The following is a 13,801-nucleotide window of genomic DNA, read 5'->3' as shown; positions in this document are numbered from 1 at the left end:
TTTTTGGTCTTTTTGAGACAGGGTCTCTCTGTAGCCCTAGCTGGCCTGGATTCGCTATGGAGACCAGGCTGGCCTTGAACTCAGAGGGATCTGCCTGCCTCTGCCTCCCGAGTGCTGGGATTAAAGGCGTGCACCACAACACCCAGCCGATTGTCTTTACATTTAAATCATATTTGGGGGCTTTGTCTTTTTGATTTATCAGTCTCTGGTGCTTTTCTTTTTTTGGTTTGTGTATGTATATCAGAGTGCATGTACACGTTTGTAGGCTAGAAGTCAAAATCAGGTGTGACTGTTAATCTTTATTGTCCACTTGATGGGATTTTAGAATCATCATAAAAACAAATCTCTGGGTATGTCTATGAGGGATTATTTAGATTAGATTAATTTTGGTGGAAAGACCCATCTTAAATATGGGTGGTACCATTCCATGGTCTGGGGTCCTAGACTGAATAAAAAAGAGAAAGTGAGCATAAGCACACATTGCTCTCTGCTTCCTGAATATGGATGTAATGTGACCAGCTGCCTTACAGTATGGCAGCCAGGACTTCCCTGCCGTGACAGACTGTATCTCCTTGTCCCGAAAACCAAAACGCTTTTTTTTCCTTTAGTTGCCTTTGTCACAGCAGCAAGATAAGTAACTTATACAGAATATTAGTACTGGGAGAGAAACCACTGCTGTGATAAACCTGATACTATAGGGAACTGGTTTGCAGAAGAGTGTGATATTTGGGGCTAGAAATGTCCTAGAACACTGTATGAGGAGTTAATGGGCCGTTCTGGTGCAGAGCAGCGTGCTGAGGAAAGCACTGACAGCGGAGGCCCAGCTCATGAGGTTTCAGAGAACAAAGCTTCTATTTGGAACTGGCTAGAGGCCATTCATATATTGGCAGCAGAATCTGGCTGCATTCTGCCCATGTTTGAGAACTTGAGTGATGCTGAATACAGGAATAATGTATTAACTAGTTTAGTGGAGGAAATCTCAAGACCAGCTAGCACCAGGCTAAGGCATGGCTACCACTTACTGATTCAGGTCTACAGTGAGAGAGAGTGAAAGTAAAACAGAAAGATATGAAAAAGGTACCGTTTGGCAAGGAAAAGAGTATAATTTTAGCCTTAGAGGCAGATTCAAAAGCAGCTACTGCAATTGTTGAAGAGATTAGCATCATTAAAGAGAAACCTGGTATTCTGCATTGAAGCAACAGGAAAGGTATCCTGAGGGTAAAACCCCACCCACTGAAGCCTCCATCTGTGAAAATGTAAATTCATTTGAAAGACCATAAGCTGAGACTTACACCAAAGGGATTCCCCAATGGAAAACCACCACACAATGGAAAACCAGCAAACAACAGCAGACGGAATTGTGGTACAAGGGGACCAGGCTATATCCTGAGCTGGCAGAACTTGGCAGCATTGTCCACATGGTACTGATTTTTTAAGCGTGAAAGATGCAAGACTGAGGTGACCACAGAGTCTTGAGTCATAATTCCAGAGCCACTTGAGGCCATGCAATGTGTGGCAGGGTCAGAGTCCCTTCAAGGAGGTTCTTACTATCCAGCTACACCCCCCAGTTCCTTGTTTCAAGTTTTTTACTACTGAAAATTATGTTTACCACTGCATGAAACTGAAGGTGAAGTCTAAATGCTAATCTCTGGATGTTGACAACGCTAGAACCATGAGATGCCCACCTAAGAAAACTGCAAGCATGGAATGGAGGTGGGCTGAGAGAGAGTGTGTGTACTGCCCTTTGGAGCCCTGATATTCCATTAGGAACCTCAGTTGCTAGGCGGAGTTTCAAGACTTGGTGTTTTCCCTCCTGGGTTTTAGGCTTCCTTTGATCTTGTTATGATCCTTGTTATGCTCCCATTCCTTCATGCTGGAATGGGAATGTTTACTCTGCGCCATTTATGTTGGAGGTATGCAATTCGCTTTTTAATACTATAGAGGTTCACAGTTAAAACTGACTTCAGTCTCAGAACAGACTTAAGATTTTGGTCTTGTTTCTTAAGATTATTTCATTTTATATGTATGCTTTGCCTCCTTGACCTAGGCTGTTTGGGGTGTTCATCTATGCCTTCAGCAGTGGGCATTCCTTCTCTAGATCATCCAGCTGTTCTTAGAAGGAGCTAAGTGTAGCACCAGGTACTCTGATATTTAGCAGCAGGCTTTTATCCATTCTACTATTGCACCTCTCGTTTATCAAATACAGCAGCCTCTTTTGACACTAAAGTATTGGTTGTTTCCTAATAATAGCAATAAACATGGTAGATCCATATTATAAGTCTAGTTTTTTTTTTAATTGTAAAATAGTTTGTGCCATCAGACATACTCAGATACCTTATGTGGAAATATTTAATTATTACATTAAAATAAGTCCTGAAGAAACATATGATCAGGCTGGGCATAGTGGTGCACACCTTTAGTCCCAGCATTTGGGAGGCAGAGGGAGGCAGATCTCTATGAGTTCAAGGCCAGCCTATATAGTAAGTTCCAGGCCAACTGGGGTACAGGGAGACACAGTTCAAAAAAAAAAAAGAAAGAAAGGAACATAATCATTTACTTGTGGTTGACAGAACCCTATAATAATTGGTACTGGAAGCAAGATTTTCAATATAGTTCATGTGCTTAGCATGTATGAGGCCCTGGATTGACACAAAAACAATCTAAAAGGCAAGAAACTTCCTCCTTTCCCAAGATAGCATGGGATCAAAAGAAAAACTCACACAAGTCTATATCCAAACTATAACTGTGATGCTTCAAATTAAAATGGAAAATTAACTTTCATATGAAAAAAGTCTAATGTTCTGCTATTAGTTAAACATGCAAGCTGCCGATGATTTTATATTAACGGCAATAGATTTATACAAGTCTATATGCTCTTATCTAGTTTCTTTTATAATACAGCCAGGATTTCAAGTTCAAGAAAAATAACTTACTGAATTTATATGTAACTTGATAGAGGAGCAATATCTTTCAGTTAATCTTGAAAAACACTGGGGGAAGAAAGGGGGATACAGCTACAATCAGCCCTTAATATTAAACTCAACAATAAAGCAAAAACCTACCATTCACACCTATCCATCAAGCACAAAGTTTCAACACCTAGTGAGATTTAAAAGTGATTCAAGTCTAAATTCCTATAAATGGCAAGTTTAAAAAAAAATGTCAGAAGCATAACACTGTGATAATATAGGTATTATAAAAATGTTTTCGGTATTCAAAACCTTCAATTCTCAAAATGAAAGGAGGATTTACATGATCACTTGAGTAGGATAGCTATAAGTAATCCACTAGCAAGCATTGAATAAGTACTGAGACTGCAGTGGAGGGGTTCAGCAAAATGAATGCAAAACACAGGGTGCAATTTCATTGCAATTTAAACTAGTTACTTAAAATACATGAGTGAATATAGATACAATTTGGATATACATGCAGCACAGTTAATAGCTATCAAGTAGGGATAGATGGAAGAAGGAAGGCAGGCTCTTTATCTAGAAAAATCATAGGAAAATTTAACCATAATATACTAGCAGACAATTTCCTATGGAACTGTTGGAAAGGCATTTATTCTTTTGGCAAAGAATAGAAAGCTGGATAAACTGTATATTACACTTGAAAAAAATAAGGTTTGTATCAAAGATATCCACTGTTATGCTCATGTATGCATTTCAGATTTGTGATTTGGTTATTTGGTAGTTAAATATGACAGACTTCAATGCAGTAGTTAATTAATTTATAACTAATTTTATTTGGTTTTCTTCATTTTGTCCAATTACCCTAAATCTTGGAATTCTTCACATATTCCCTTCTATCTTGTTTGAGGCAGAATTCTGCCATACAGCCAAGGCTGGTTTTAAACCTGTCAGTGATCCTCCTGCCTCAGCCTCCCAAGTGTGGAGATTATAGGCATGAGTTACCACACTTGGTTGATTCTCTTCCATCTTAATTCGGCATTGCTGGTCTCTATTTTGGTGTGTGTGTGTGTGTGTGTGTGTGTGTGTGTGTTTGCGTGTGTGTGTGGGGTGGGGTGGGTGCCTGTGTATCTGTTCATGCTCGTATATGTGTATACACAGATGTTCAGGCACATGTGCATATGTGTAAGCTAGAGATCAACATCACGTGTCTTCCTCTACTGTTCTCCACTGTGTGTTTTGAGGCAGGATCTCTGACTGAACCTGGAGCTCACTGATTCAGCTAGACTAGCTGGCCAGTGAGCCTCTAGGAATTTTAGTACTGGAATTACAGGCACACACTATGGTGTCTACCTTTTATGTAGATGCTGGGGATCCAAACTGAAATTATAAAACAAGCACTTTATCAACAAATCCATCTCCTCAGAACCTCCCACCATCACCACTTTTTTTAAAGACAGGGTCTCATGTAGCCCAAGCTGTCCTTGAACTTAAAATATAGTCAAGGATGACTTTGAACTTCTGAGCTACCTGCTTCTACCTCCCTCCCAAGAAATGAGATTACAGGTATGCATCATCTGGTTTTACACAGTGCTGAAGATCAAACCCAGGGCCTTGTGCATGTGGGACAAGTACTCTATCTACTAAGCCACATCTCTGTCCCTGGTTTGTTTATTAATTTATTTAATTGTGTGTGTATGCATGCGGGTGCCTATGGAATCCAGAAGAGGGCGCTGGATCCCCTGGAGCTGGAATAACAGGTGGTTTGAACCACTTGATGTGGTTGCTGGGAACAGAACTCAGGTCCTCTGGAAGAGCAGCAAGCACTCTCAACCACTGAGCCATCTCTCTAGCTCCTAGTTTTCATTTTTTAAGATTATCTGCTAATTTTACTTACAGGCTCTTCAAATCTTTTATCAGGAGAAAAGTACACAACAGTGAACTAAATTAAATTAGCTACAAGTTACAATTAATTCAACAATTCTTTGTTAACTTGTTAAGTACAGGCAACATACTAGTGCAGAATAATGAACTTTCTCTTTCTCTTTCTCAGGTGCTAAGAGAAAGATAAGCGCAAATAAGAAAAGCCTATTTTTTTTTACCCAGCTTCACATGGAAGATAAATGAAGGCCACAAGCAAATACAGTTCTTATGAAATGAAGATATTTATCCCCCATGTTTGCTTATAGGACGTAAAGTAAGGAAAGCACTCAGCAGAGTGTTCTTAACAAGCATGTAACAAAATGGGAGTAGCCAGTGTTACTGTAACTACTACTCTTGATCTACTTTTACAGTAACTATGCTAAAACTAAAATCTTTAGTGGCATTTTCTACATACCTGCCCACATGGGGGAAAAAAGCTTAAATATTTATAAAATACCAAGCTTACATTAAGAAACTTTATAGAAAAATTCAAATTGTAAGAGAGTCTTTTAGAAATTAAAATATAGTAAAATATTAGACACCCTGAAAATAATTTTAAGTTGCTCTAAGAATGATCTGCCACAAACTTTTTTTTGAAATACCAAATAGTTAACATGAGATTAATTTTTTAAATGAATACCTAAAAAGACAAAATTTCAATCACTGACTGATCTCTGAGTTGCTTTCTGATTTATAGAAATATTTTGTCAGGGCTGGAGAGATGGCTCAGCAGTTAAGAGTACTTGGCTGCTCTTGCAGAGGACCCAGGTTCAATTCCCAGCTCTCACATCGCAGCTAACAACTGTTTGTAGCTCCAGTTCCAGAGGAATCTGACTCTTTCTTCTGACTGCCACAGCACTGCACTACAGAGGCAATTACACACATACAGGCAATATATTCATACACATAAAATAAAATTAAAAAAAATTTTTTTTGGTCTTTTTGAGACAGGGTCTCCCTATAGCCCCAGCTGGCTTGGAACTCCTTATGTAGACCGGACTGGCCTCAGTCTCACAGAGATACACCTGCCTCTGCCTCCCAAGTAACTTAAAAAAATTTTTTTTTAAAGAAGTATTTTATCAAGGCTGGGTGTATTAGTTTCTCTATTGCTGTAAGAGAACACTCTGACCAACTTGGGGAGGAAAGGGTTTATTTAGTTTACATCTCCAGGGTCACAGTTCATCTCTGAGGGAGCCCAAGGTAGGAACTCAGGGCAGGAACCTGGGGGCAGGAGCTGGAGTACAGGCCATGGAGGAACGCTGCTTACTGGCTTGCTCTCCCTGGCCCCTGCTCAGCCTGCTTTCTTACGCAACACAGGCCCACCTGCCCAGGGGTGGCACTACCCACAGTGGGCTAGGCCCTCCCACATCACTCAACAATCAAGAAAATACTCCACAGACAGGGCCACAGGTCAGTCCAATGGAGACAATTCTCCAATTGAGGCGCCCTCTACCCAGGTGTATCAAGTTGACAACTAAAGCTATCCAGCACAGTGGGCATGGTGGCACATGCCTTTAATCCCAGTATTCGGGAGGCAGAGGCAGGTGGATCTCTGTGAGTTCAAGGCCAGCCTCATCAACATAGTGAGTTCCAAGCCTATCAGGGTTATATAGTGAGACCCTGTCTTAAAAAACAAACAACAAAAAAGTAGCATCAGTATCAAAGAAATCTGTCTCTATGTTCCAATGAATTCAGAAAAAGTAATCCCAAATTCTATGGGTGTGTGTGTGTTTGAGGCTACAGCCCACAGCCTTATGCACACTTGAGAGCCACTTTACTATGGAGCTACACTTCCATTTCAATGTTGTTTAAAGATATTAACAGGAACTTTTTATAGTTTCTGAGAGGCAGGTGGATCTCTGTGAGTTCAAGGCCAGCCTGGTCTACATAGCAAATTTCAGGCCAGCCAGCATTACATAGTGGGACCCTGGCTCACATATTTAAAAAGGAAAAGAACAGGCAGGGCTACAAGGAGACCCTGTCTCGAAAAAAAAAAAATAAATAAATAAAAGGAAAAGAAAAAGTCTCTGAGGATTGAGAATCTGAATTTTATCTTAAAAAGAATCACTACCTTCTTATATAAAATGTCTCAAAAATTGCTTACAATACCCCAATGCTTTCACTTTCACTCAAACTACATTTTTACTAAGTGTAAGATTTTATCATTCCCACATTATATCTGCATAAAACATAATTTATTATTGTATTATTTAAATGCCAAAAGTACCTTTGTATTTATTCAGAAGTCTGTAGCCCTCACAGTATCTGCTTGACGACGTCATCATCAAGGCCGTGTCAATATAAGAATATGTTGCAGCAAAATCAAACTCCTTTTTACCATCCCACCAACCTTTCAGCTTAGCATAATTTCTCATGTCTGGATGTTCCCGATCAAGCTTGGTTGTTATAGAAAACTGATTGGAAATATTACGAACTCCTATTTTCAAAAAAGGAAAGGGAAAAGAAAAGTTACATAGAATATAAAGTATCTCTACATTTTTTTTTTTTTGGTCTTTTTGAGACAGGGTCTCCCTGTAGCCCCCAGCTGGCCTGAAACTCACTATGTAGACCAGGCTGGCCTTGAACTCACAGAGATCTGCCTGCCTCTGCCTCCCAAGTGCTGGAACTAAAGGCATGTACCACCACACCCAGCTACATTTTGATTCTTAATCACAGTACCTCTGGGTCCATATCACTCATATACCACTTAATTTCTTTATTGAGGTAGGGTCTCATATATCTTAGGTTAAACTCAAACACCCCATGTCTTCAAGGATAATCTTGAACTTCAAATCCTCCTGCCTCTACCTCCCTAGTGCTGGGATTATAGGTATGTGCCACCATGCTCAGTTTTATGTAGTCCTAATGGATGAACATAAAGCTTTGGGCATGCTAGTCAGGCACAATATCAACTGGGGCTACCTCCATAACCCTCATTTAGTATTTTCACATGTGTAGCTTACCTCCTTTGCAAAACTAAGAGATCCAAGATTAAGTACACAAGAAGTATGTGATTAGGATTCAACACACTATCCTCCATCTAGAACAAACTGAGGATGTGGGAATGACTTTTATAATATGGACATGCTCTGGACAAATGACTTTTACTTAACCTTGCAACCAAAAAGTTAATCTTTTGGATCTGGAGATATGGCTCAGAGGTTAAGAACATTGGCTATTTTTGCAGAGGACCCAGGTTCAATTCCCAGCACCCACATGGCAGCTAACAACCATCTGCAACTCCAGTTCCAGGGGATCTGACACCCTCTTCTGACCTCCACGGGCATCAAACAACATGGGCGTATTTACATACATGCAGGCAATACACTCATACATACAAAATAAAAATAACAAATTTTTTAAAAACATTTATATATTTTTTAAAAAGTTAATTTTCTTTGCTCGTTTATAATGTAGGCAAGCTCACTGAGCTAGGTGCTCCTCTTGCGACCTGGTCAAATGGTCTTGTCCTTGACTTAAAAGAGCATGTCCAGGCCGGGTGTGGTGGCATAAACCTTTAATCCTAGCACCTGAGAAGCAGAGGCAGGTGGATCTCTGTGAGTTTGAGGTCAGCCTGGTCTACATAGTGAGTTCCAGGCCAGCTGGGGCTACAGGAAACCCTGTCTCAAAAAACCAAAAAAAAAGAGCATTTCCATACTGCAAAAGTCAACCCCATATGGTGTTAGCTAAAACAATGCAATTTGTTTTAGAATTGATTTGCCTCCATGATTTCTTTGTGATTATATATTCCTCTTAGTTTTTATTTTTCTGTGTGTCTGATGTATGTGCACATCTGTATGGGGATGATACATGTGCCATAGTATACTTGTAAAGGTCAGAGGACAGCCTTGGCTGTCTTCACTTATTCTATCAGGCAGGGTCCCTGTTGTTTGTTACTGCTGCACATACAAGGCTAGCTGACCCATGAGCTTCTGGGTATGCTTCCATTATTGCCTGACATCTTGCCCTAAAAGCACTGGGATTATAAATGGATAATCTTTATATGGGTTCTATGGATTTGAATTCAAGTTCTCATGCTTGTGTTGCAAGTGCTTACTCCACTGAGTATCTCCCCAGCCTCTCTTAATTTCAAGTAAAGAAATCCAGAGTGACTTAAAGTGACTAAAAATAGTGAAAGTCTTTTCATCTCCATTCTCAGTTCCTTGTTCTTTAGTTGGAGGATAGTGTTGTGTTATATCCTAATCACATGTTTCTGTATACTTACCTCTTGAATCTCCTAGTTTTACAAAGGAGGTAAGCTACACATATGTCTTTGTTAACATACCAAGTGCTGCAAACAGCACTTACTTCATTGCAAACAATGAGAGAAATTGATAACATCTGTTTGTGTGTGTTGGTCTAGGTTTAGGGATCAGAAAGAGCAAAATTCCCTCATAAGGATCTGACTTTTACCTTCCCACTTCATCCTGGAGATACTTCTTCAATAAAACAAAGAGCTAGCCCTTGTTTGAGAGCTCAGTTCCAAGAGATTTCTGAAGGAATGGGTTCTCAGCAGTTTGGGTCCACTCTTGGTCTTAAAATGGATGCTGAGTCTGGCTGTTTTTAACGAAGGCACAGCTATACTGTGGCATCCAGTAGTAAATTCCACAATACCAAATTTTGTTTTACTCCTGTATCAATGTATCCTTTCCAAACACTGATCCAAAGATACCCATCCCCAACCCAACTCCCTTTTCTTTACCTCCACACTTACACATGATATAATTCTGGAATTTAATCCAAAGTTTAAAAAGGAAGAAACAGTAGTTATTAAAAAGAGAAAAACAACACTATGAAAACAACCAAAAGCTATTGCACAGAAAGAATGCTACCTGTTTATTTTTCTAAGGATGTTCATGATTCTTCTCTTTTCCTCTATGTTCTTTCCTATTTTTAACTTTGCTCTGCAGCTTATCCGATATGGCAATGGATCATAAATCTTAACTGCTGAGCCATCTCTACAGCTCATAAAACTTGAAAGGCAATTAAATGCATTTTCTGCAGTGAAGTGTACATTTTATTAATTATATAATCATATAAACCAGATTACAAATAGCTGTCCATACCTTGTACTTTTTCTGCTGCCCAGTGCTTCCTTGAAGTCTCCAGAATCCAGGCTTCATTCCTATCAGCTATCAGGAAACTGTTGTGATAGCTGAACTTCATTGTACTATCCTCTGTACAATTTCCACCTTGGCCATATCTTTCTAATAAGTCAACAATGACATCAAGAGCTTTTTCGGCTGTATCAGCTCTTTCAAGGCCAAGTCTAAAACAAAAATATAGAGGTTCTCAGATTAAAAGTAATTGCCTTTATTCATCTTAATTAATTTCATGCTAATGAGACACCATGTTTACTACATTCAAAGTAAAAAAAATTTTCAAGCAGATAAAATAAACATTTTTAAACTTTTCCTTCTAAAGTCAGTTTGAGATAATAAAAACGTTTCTGGAGTCAAATGGTCAAATTCCATTTTGGTAACTTATTGGAAACTTATTTTATCTCTAAGACTCATTTCTTATAAAATGAAGATATTAGTCAACCAAGCAATAAGACAGATCAGAGACTTCCAATGAATCATAATTTCCAACTCTGACCCCTCCCAATTAAAGTGTATGTGCATACACTTTATGTGTGGGTGTCAATGTGGTGCTTGTAGTGTTCATGTGGGTGTGTGCCTATGGGTATGCATGCACATAAGCATGCACGTGGAAGCCAGAGGTGGTTGTCAAATGGCTTTCTCAATTGCATTCCACCTTATTTTTACTTATTTATTTATTTATTTATTTACTTATTTATTTTTGGTCTTTTTGAGGCAGGGTCTCCCTGTACTCTCAACTGGCCTGGAACTCGTTATGTAGACCAGGCTGGCCTTGATCTCACAGAGATCCGCCTGCCTCTACCTCCCAAGTGCTGGCATTAAAGGTGTACCACCACACCCATAAATTTTTTTTTTTAATTTATTTGTGTGTGTTTTGTCTCTGTGTATGTGTGTTAATGTACCACATGCATGCAGTCCCTGCAGAGACCAGAAGAGGGCATTGGATCCTCTGGAACTAGAGTTATGGATCGCTGTTAGTTGCCATGTGGGTGCTGAGAACCGAACCCAGGTCTTCTGGAAAAACAACAAGTGCTCTTAACTGCTGAACCATGTCTCTAGCCCTCAAATTCCACCTTCCACCATATTTTATTTTATTTTATTTTTTTGCAGTTTTATACCTTTATTTGAATCTCAGTGGTTAGTTCTCGTCTGCATTGACTGTAGACTTTTGAATGTGATAGCAGGGGCATAAGTTACCAAAGTATACAGCTTGTTTGGCGAATCCTCATCCTCATTACGTTTTCTGGACAAACGAACACAGATACAATATGGAACATTTCTTATTCCTTTGGCCCAAACAGCTTTGCAGAGAGCCTGGTATCAATGCGCACATCTGGAGTACCCATCTCCTTCATCGCGAATTTCCGGATTTCTTAAAGCCCACTCCATGGATTCACTTTTGAATGTTGATGGTATATTCCCGGGTCACCACCTTGTTGATGGCGGAATGGCCCTTCTTCTTCTCACCACCCTTCTTTGCGGGAGCCATTCCGCCAGGCAAAAGTTGGAAAGGTCCACCTTATTTTTTGAGAGAGGATCTCTCACTGAGTCTGGAGTTCCCAATTTGGCTTTTTACATGGGTGCTTGCGATCAAACTCAGTCCTCATGCTTGTAAAACAAGCATTTTGTGGACTGAGTCCTCACCCTGCACTAATTAATGATACTTAAGAGTCATAAAATTGCATGCTGGCTGGAACTTAACCATTTCTGACATAAAGTACCAAAGTCCAAAAAATAAAATAAAATAAAATACCTAAAGAGTTATACCAAATGTTAAAATTTAGACAAGTTCTATAGTAAGAAAACATAATAGAAATCACCTGACAAGGTCCATGCCCAGTAGTGCTTCCTCATGACAAACATCTTCTCTTCCCCATATAGCTTCATTCCCAATGCAAACTCCATGCTCATTGGCTCCCATTTCTGCCCCCCACAACCAAGCTGGGCGACTCAGGACAACAGCATATGTTTTAGGAACCTGATCAATTTTTATATAAGTACACTGTAAAAAGAAAAAGTCATATAATAACTGTAAAACCAAAAATGAAAAGTTATTTTATTCCAAAATTTTAAACTTTATTCAGAAGACATGATCATTATAAAGGTAGATGAAATGTAACTAAACTGAAATTTTTTCTTTTTTTAAGAATACATATTTTTATTAAATTTTTGTGCATTTCATATAATACATCTTAATCATATTTAGACCCCTTCCCCTATCTGTACCCTCCCATACCCCCCCGACCAGAGTTCATGCATTCTGTCTATGCAAGCTGCTAAGAGAAAAAAAAAATCAATTGTTCAATTCCAGCTATAAAGCCTAATAGAAGGACGCAGCAAACTATCTCTATTGGTGCAGTAGTGACACTTTTATCTTAGGAGTAATCAATAGCTCTAATTGATCTTAAAGCCCACTCAATGGGAGGGAATGCATGTGTAGTACTGTAAACATAGCCAAATACACATGGCTAGATAGGTCACAGATCCTAGAGAAAAAAGCTACATCTATCACATACCTAGACAAATGTAATTTCTTACTGTACGCTAAATATGGATCCTTATATTTACAGACAAGTATGCCAGGCACCACTCATCAAAAAAAGCTTCTTTTTACAACATATGTAGACTATTACAGAGTTCCATAATTGGTCAAACACAGAGAGTAAGTGTCTGTGAGATGCCCAGCCCTAAGTGACAAATCTACAATGGAACCTCTACACTTACATTGAAATGTACATTAAGAGCATTAACCCTAAAATAAAATCATAATTGACTCTAAAGAATTTAGTCATTTAAATATTTTCTGAGTATCTCCTATTATAAAGCACTCTGTTAGTCAGGTATAGTAGCACACACCTTTAATCTCAGCACTCAGGAGGCAGAGGCAGGCAAATCTCTGGAAACTTGAGGCCAGCTTGGTTTCCATAGCGAATCCAACTGTGACTACAGGGAGACCATGTGTCAAAAAAAGACCAAAAAAAAAGAAGAAGAAAAAAAGCACTCTGTTGAGATATGTCAGTTATAAAGATAAATCAACACAGAGATTAGTTTCAAGAAACAAAGACTTATACATTAACTTATGATACAACAATACACATGTAAAGGCCAGGAAGATAAATGAACATGAGCTGCTATGGATGCTCAGGAGAGCAAAAGGTTTTAACCTTGAAATTTTTGGTGCAGAACAATTAACACGAGTCAAAGATTAAGAAAGCAGTTCTCAAGTTCAGTGCCCAGCATTTCCAGATTAGTGAGGTAAGTGCCTATAGGTACTTGTGACCCTTCATCACAAGAGAATTGCCATGGAAACCCATGTTTCAGGTCACCTATGAGGTATGTTGAGAGCGGTGCAAAGAATAAGAACCCCTGGTTTACAACAATAGTTGCATATACAGTGTATTCCTATACTCTAAGCTCCTATAAGATAGTGCCTAAGATTTATTTATTTTATTTATTTATTTATTTAATGTGTATGACTGACTATATTGCCTGCATGTGTATAAGCTGCACCCCTATCATGCAATGCCAGTGGAGGTCAGAAGAGGGCATCAAATTCCCTTGAAACTGGGATTACCAACAGCTGTTAGCCGCCATTGTGAGTGCTAAGAATCAAACTTGGGTCCTCTTCAAGAACAGTCAGTGTTCTTGATGGCTGAGCCATCTCTCTAGCCCCGTGTCTAAGTTCTAATAGCTGACTTTAAATCCCTTACCCTATCTAACATATATAACATAAAAAATGTAGCAATATTTGATCAAATAAGCAACAATTTTTGTTTTATCTACTTCTTCAAAAATGTTGAAAGACCAGAAGTCTGTTTTTGATTCAAATTATTTTCAACCTCAGATTTTTGAATTTTAACTTCAGTA

The 13,801-nt window shown here is 38.9% G+C and overlaps 1 protein-coding gene and 1 pseudogene across 4 annotated transcripts in view; both read right to left on the bottom strand.

Annotated features, from left to right (window-relative positions):
* Positions 1-13,801, bottom strand: part of Scrn3 (secernin 3) — a 40,386-nt gene that overhangs the window by 23,134 nt on the left and 3,451 nt on the right. For 3 of the 4 annotated variants that reach the window (XM_008855285.3, XM_029557311.1, XM_029557310.1), the window contains 3 exons: positions 11,755-11,936; positions 9,899-10,101; positions 7,060-7,269 (listed from right to left, as the gene is read on the bottom strand). In XM_008855285.3, the coding sequence (XP_008853507.1) occupies positions 7,060-7,269; positions 9,899-10,101; positions 11,755-11,936 (595 nt within the window). Of the gene's footprint in view, positions 1-7,059; positions 7,270-9,898; positions 10,102-11,754; positions 11,937-12,790; positions 12,878-13,801 lie in introns of all 4 variants that reach the window. The other variant, XM_008855286.3, reaches the window with a different exon arrangement.
* Positions 10,014-11,501, bottom strand: LOC108490053 (annotated as a pseudogene).

This window comes from Nannospalax galili, unplaced genomic scaffold, assembly GCF_000622305.1.
Source record: "Nannospalax galili isolate Female #2095 unplaced genomic scaffold, S.galili_v1.0 scaffold346, whole genome shotgun sequence".
In the NCBI taxonomy this organism is placed as follows: domain Eukaryota; kingdom Metazoa; phylum Chordata; class Mammalia; order Rodentia; family Spalacidae; genus Nannospalax; species Nannospalax galili.
The sequence above is the reverse complement of the archived record's forward strand: the minus strand, read 5'-3'. Positions and strand labels throughout refer to the sequence as shown.